A 4680-nucleotide genomic window follows, 5' to 3' on the forward strand; every position below is an offset into this window, starting at 1 on the left:
ATATTCATAGTATATAATTCATGTCACCTGATATATTACATATGCTCTGTGAAATATGTTTTGTGATGGATGAATAATATATTGTATATTATATCTATCAATATCATACTTATATTTATGATATATAACATACATTGTAATATGTATTAGCATTAGGCGTAAAGAATAATTATGTGGCAATGGCTTGCTGGTTAATTTTTGTCAACTTGACACAAGCTAGAGTCACCTGGGAAGAGGGAACTCAGTTAAAGAATTTCCTCCATCAGACTGACCTGTGGCCAAGTCTGTGGGGCATTTTTTAAATTAATTGATGTGAGCAGGCCCAGCCCACTGTGGGTGGTGCCATCCCTAGGCAAGCAGGCCTGGTATATACAAGAAAGATAGTTCAGCAAGCCGGGAAAGGGAAGCAAACTAAGTAAGCAGTGTTCCTCCATGATTTCTGTTTCAGTTCCTGCCTCCAGGTTCCTGCCTGATTCTCTCAAAGATGAACTGTTCCCTGAAAGTGTAACATGAAATATACCCTTTCCTCCCCAAGTTGGTTTTGGTTGGTGTTTTGCACAGAAACAAAAGCAAACTACAATGGCCAGTGGGACACAGGCCCAGGATGTGGCCATCACCTGGCTTTTTGCGGGGTGGGATGTCCTCAGGCTCTGTGCAGAGTTCTCCTCCATAACCGAGGTCACAGTGACAGATGAAGTTGGCCCCCTGCTCCTGACATTGGCCATCATTTTGACAGGGGTTCTGGAGACATGGACTGTCTGCAAGGACAGAAGGGTGTAAGTAGGTCCTGTGAGGACACTGGCAGTGCAGGAGATGCCTGTCTTCAGGCTAGACCCCAGGGGAGAAAGCAGCAGCTACTGGGGCCTGGCTGTAACCTGCTATCCTTGGGCTTGGAGAAATGCTTAACCTCTTGGACTTCTATTTTCTCTGTCTGTGTGTGCACATGGGTGTTGTTTCTCAGGTGCTAGCCATCGTGTTCGTTTGTGAGACAGAGACATTTACACTGGTGTAGCTTTTAAAAATATTATTTATTTATTTTTTACTTTTTGGTCTTTTCAAGACAGGGTTTCCCTGTAGCCCTAGCTGTTCTGGATTCACTATGGAGACCAGGCTGGCCTTGAACTCACAGAGATCCACCTGCCTCTGCCTCCCAAGTGCTGGGATTAAAGGCGTGCGCCACCACACCTGGCAATTTATTTTTTCTATTTTATGTGTATGAGTGTTTTGCCTGCATGTGTGTAAGTGTACCACATGTATACAATGCCCACAGAGGTCAGAAGGGGGTGTCAGATCCCCTGGAACTGAAGTTACAGATGGTTGTTGGCTGCCATGTGGCGCTGGGACTCAAACCCAGGTCCTCTGGAAGAATAGTGTTCTTAACCACTGAACTATCTCTCCAGCCCCAGTGTATTTTTTTTTTTTAACATAGGTTCTAGAGGTTAAACTCAGGTGAGATCAAACTCGGGTCCTCATGCGTGTGCCGCAAACACTTTACACTTTATCAGCTGAGTTGTCTTTCCCACCCTGGAACCCTATTTTTTTCCCCTCTTTTTTTTTGAGAGAAGGTCTCACTGTGTATCCCTGGCTGGGCAGGAACTTGCCATGTAGACCAGGCTTGCCTCAAACTCGCAGAGCTCTGCCTCCTAAGTGTTGGGATTATGGGAATGCACCATCTCACCGAGCTGGAAGCCTATTTTCATTACCCATAAAGTGGGGTGCCATGCTTGCCACTATGTAAGAATTAAAGATGATCCTGAGGGCAGGGCTCTGCATGAAGGTGACAGATGCTTAGCAACATGGGGTCCTTTTCCTTCACCCCTTCATAAAAGGGAAGGCACAGACTTTCTGATATCATGCAGGAGTCCCACCCAGGCAGAGAACAGGGAGGCAAGGAAGGGGACCAGAGGGAGCCAGGCTCACCCCGGAAGCAGCCTCGGGTGAAGTTTCCCACAGTGCACATCTCTCCAGCTCTGCATCCATACGGCTCACACAGCAGGATCCCCTGGCTTGCACAGGTGCAATATTGGGAACAATCCTCTGTCACGAAGCTGTCACCCAGCTGGAAAAGAGGAAGTAAGGGGAGGACAAGTTCTAGATTCATCTCAGATCTGGCTCCCTATATACCTGGACTCCCAGGGCCTCCCACCGCTGTCTGGACCTTGTAGTAGATGCCATTGGTGGTACAGCCACAGTGTGTCACTGGGAGGCTCTGAGTGTCACTGTAGATATAGCCTGGGAGGCTGGCACAGCCTTCCACACAAGGGCCCTCACAGATCTTAGGGGTCACGAACTTGGCACAGGATGCTGGGCAAGGTGTCATGCAGCTCTGGTACATAGTATTGGCTGGACACGTCATGGCTGAGGACAGAGGGACAGAGGCATAGTTAGGAGCTTGCTGGCATTGGGACCAAACAGATATAGGGACTATGGATCTCAAAACAGAAAGGGGATACAAAGTTATCCAACAGAATACAGAGCTGCCTGTAGGCATGGAAGCTAGGACGAGCAGGCTAGCTCTGCCCGAAGAATTGTGCTTGGGACACAAGAACAGAGGAAGGAAACAGATGGGCACAGATGGGTAGTAAGAGGGTGGGCGTGGTGGCACATGCCTGCAATTCCAGCACTCAGAAGGCTGAGGCAGGAGAATTGCCATGAGTTTGAGGCCAAGAAGGCCAGCTTAGGCTACAGAGTAAGACTGTCTCAAAAAAAAAAAAAAAAAAAAAAAAAATTTCTTATTGTTATTTTTTTTATACCAGAGAGCTGAGGGACGGATATCTCAGTAGGTAAAGTGCTTTCTGCCGGTGCATGAGGACCTGAGTTTGTTTCTCAGAACCCACATAAAAAGCCAGATATTGTGGCATGCGCTCATAATCTTAGCTCTGGGGAGATGGAGATCTACAGATGCCTGGGGCTCACCAGGGAGTCAGACTAGCCTAATCATTGGATTCCAGATCCTAGTGAGAGATCCTGTCTCAATAAACAAGGTGGCAGAGTGAGATGGCTCAGTGAGTAAAGGTGCTTGGGGCCAGCCTGATGATCTGAGTTCCATCTATGGGACCCACATGGTGGAAGGAAAGAACAGACTCCCACAAGTTATCCTCTGGCCTGCACATATGAGTCATGGCATGCATGCATACATATATATATACATACATAGACACAATAAATAAATGTAAACCCCCTCCAAAAACAAAAGAACAAGGCAAATGGCTCTTGTCCTTGGGTCTCCACATGCACACATGCATGCTCCCACAAAAACACAAACACACAAATACAAAAAAAGGAAAGAAAACACAGTAACAGAAAAGATAGGCAGAGAGGAGGTGGAATGGGATTGGACAGTGGGGGAGAGAAGGCTCTTAGGAGGAACCAGAGTAAGGGTCCGGCTGGAATTGCTTGCTGTCTTGAACTTGGGATGGAAGAGCAGGACTGGAAGCCATGGTGAAGGTGATGGTGGGAGCAGAGCAGAGCAGAGGCTGGGATGGCAGAGGAGTCAGGGCCAGCTGCCAGACAGGGACAGAGCCTCACCACAGTGTGTCTGGTCCCGCCAGCCAGTCATGTTGGCACCTGCCTCCTGGCAAATGATGGCATAGCCACTGAGGACCTGGCAGCGCAGTTCTTCTTCTTCTTTGGGGTCCCAACCAGTGCACATATCAGACATACAGTGCCTGGGGTAGAAAGGGAAGGGTTGGGGAGGTGCTATGAGAGAGCAGAAGCAAGGAGACCCAACAATATTGAATAAGGGCTCAAGGGAGGGAGGCCAGAGACACAGCTAAGTCCATAAAGTGCTTGTCTTGAAAGAATAAGGACCTGATTTTGATCCCCAATATTCACATTTTAAAAAATACTGTATGTAGTGATGTGTTTGTAATCCCAGTGCTGGGGAGTAGGAGACAGGAGGATCCATGGGGGGTTCCTGGCCAGCCAGTTTAGCTTAATTGGGAGCCCAGATCTCAGTTAGAGACCTTGTCTCAAAAAACAAGGTAGGGGATGGGGAAAGGGCTCAGTGGGTAAAAGCACTTGCTGCTCAAGTATGAGGATCTGAGTTTGAACACCCCCACACCCTCACACCTGCACCACCAGCTCTGTGGTGGGTAAAGACCAGAGGGTCACTAGGGCTCACTGTCCACCAGCCTAGCCAAAAAACAGTGAGCTCCAAATTCAGTGTGGCCTCCACAAACATACATGTGTATCAAATATACATACACATGTACTATACAAATGTGTGTGCATGAGCACATGTGTACACACACAGATACAAAAATCTCCCAATAGTAAATAAATAAACCTGGGGATGGGGCTTAGTTGGTAGAATGCTTGCCTATCATGCATAAAGTCCTGGGTTCAATCCAGCACTCCCTAAATCAGGTGTGGTCGTACATGCTATAATCCCAGGACACCTGGGTGATGGAATCAGGAAGATTAGAAGCTTAAGGTCATCTTTAGATATATAGTGAGTCTGAGGCCAGTCAGAGCTGCATGAGAATGTATCTCAAAACAAAATTATAAATAAGCAAAAAAGGGAGAGCTGGGCATGATGGCGGAAACCTTTAGATTCAGCACTCGGGGCAGAGTCAGGTGGATCTCTGTGAGTTTGAAATCAGCCTGGTCTATAGTGATTTTCAGGCCGGCCAGGCCACAGAGTGAGATCCTATTTCAAAAGAGAGAGGGGGTGGGAGG

General features: G+C 47.6%; 1 protein-coding gene across 1 annotated transcript in view; it reads right to left on the reverse strand.

Annotated features, from left to right (window-relative positions):
- Window positions 1-4680, reverse strand: part of Zan (zonadhesin) — a 90841-nt gene that overhangs the window by 2888 nt on the left and 83273 nt on the right. Inside the window, 4 exon segments of the mRNA XM_029563222.1 lie at window positions 618-758; window positions 1921-2059; window positions 2159-2358; window positions 3529-3668. Of these exon segments, the coding sequence (XP_029419082.1) occupies window positions 618-758; window positions 1921-2059; window positions 2159-2358; window positions 3529-3668 (620 nt within the window).

Source organism: Nannospalax galili, unplaced genomic scaffold, assembly GCF_000622305.1.
Source record: "Nannospalax galili isolate Female #2095 unplaced genomic scaffold, S.galili_v1.0 scaffold675, whole genome shotgun sequence".
Lineage (NCBI taxonomy): Eukaryota > Metazoa > Chordata > Mammalia > Rodentia > Spalacidae > Nannospalax > Nannospalax galili.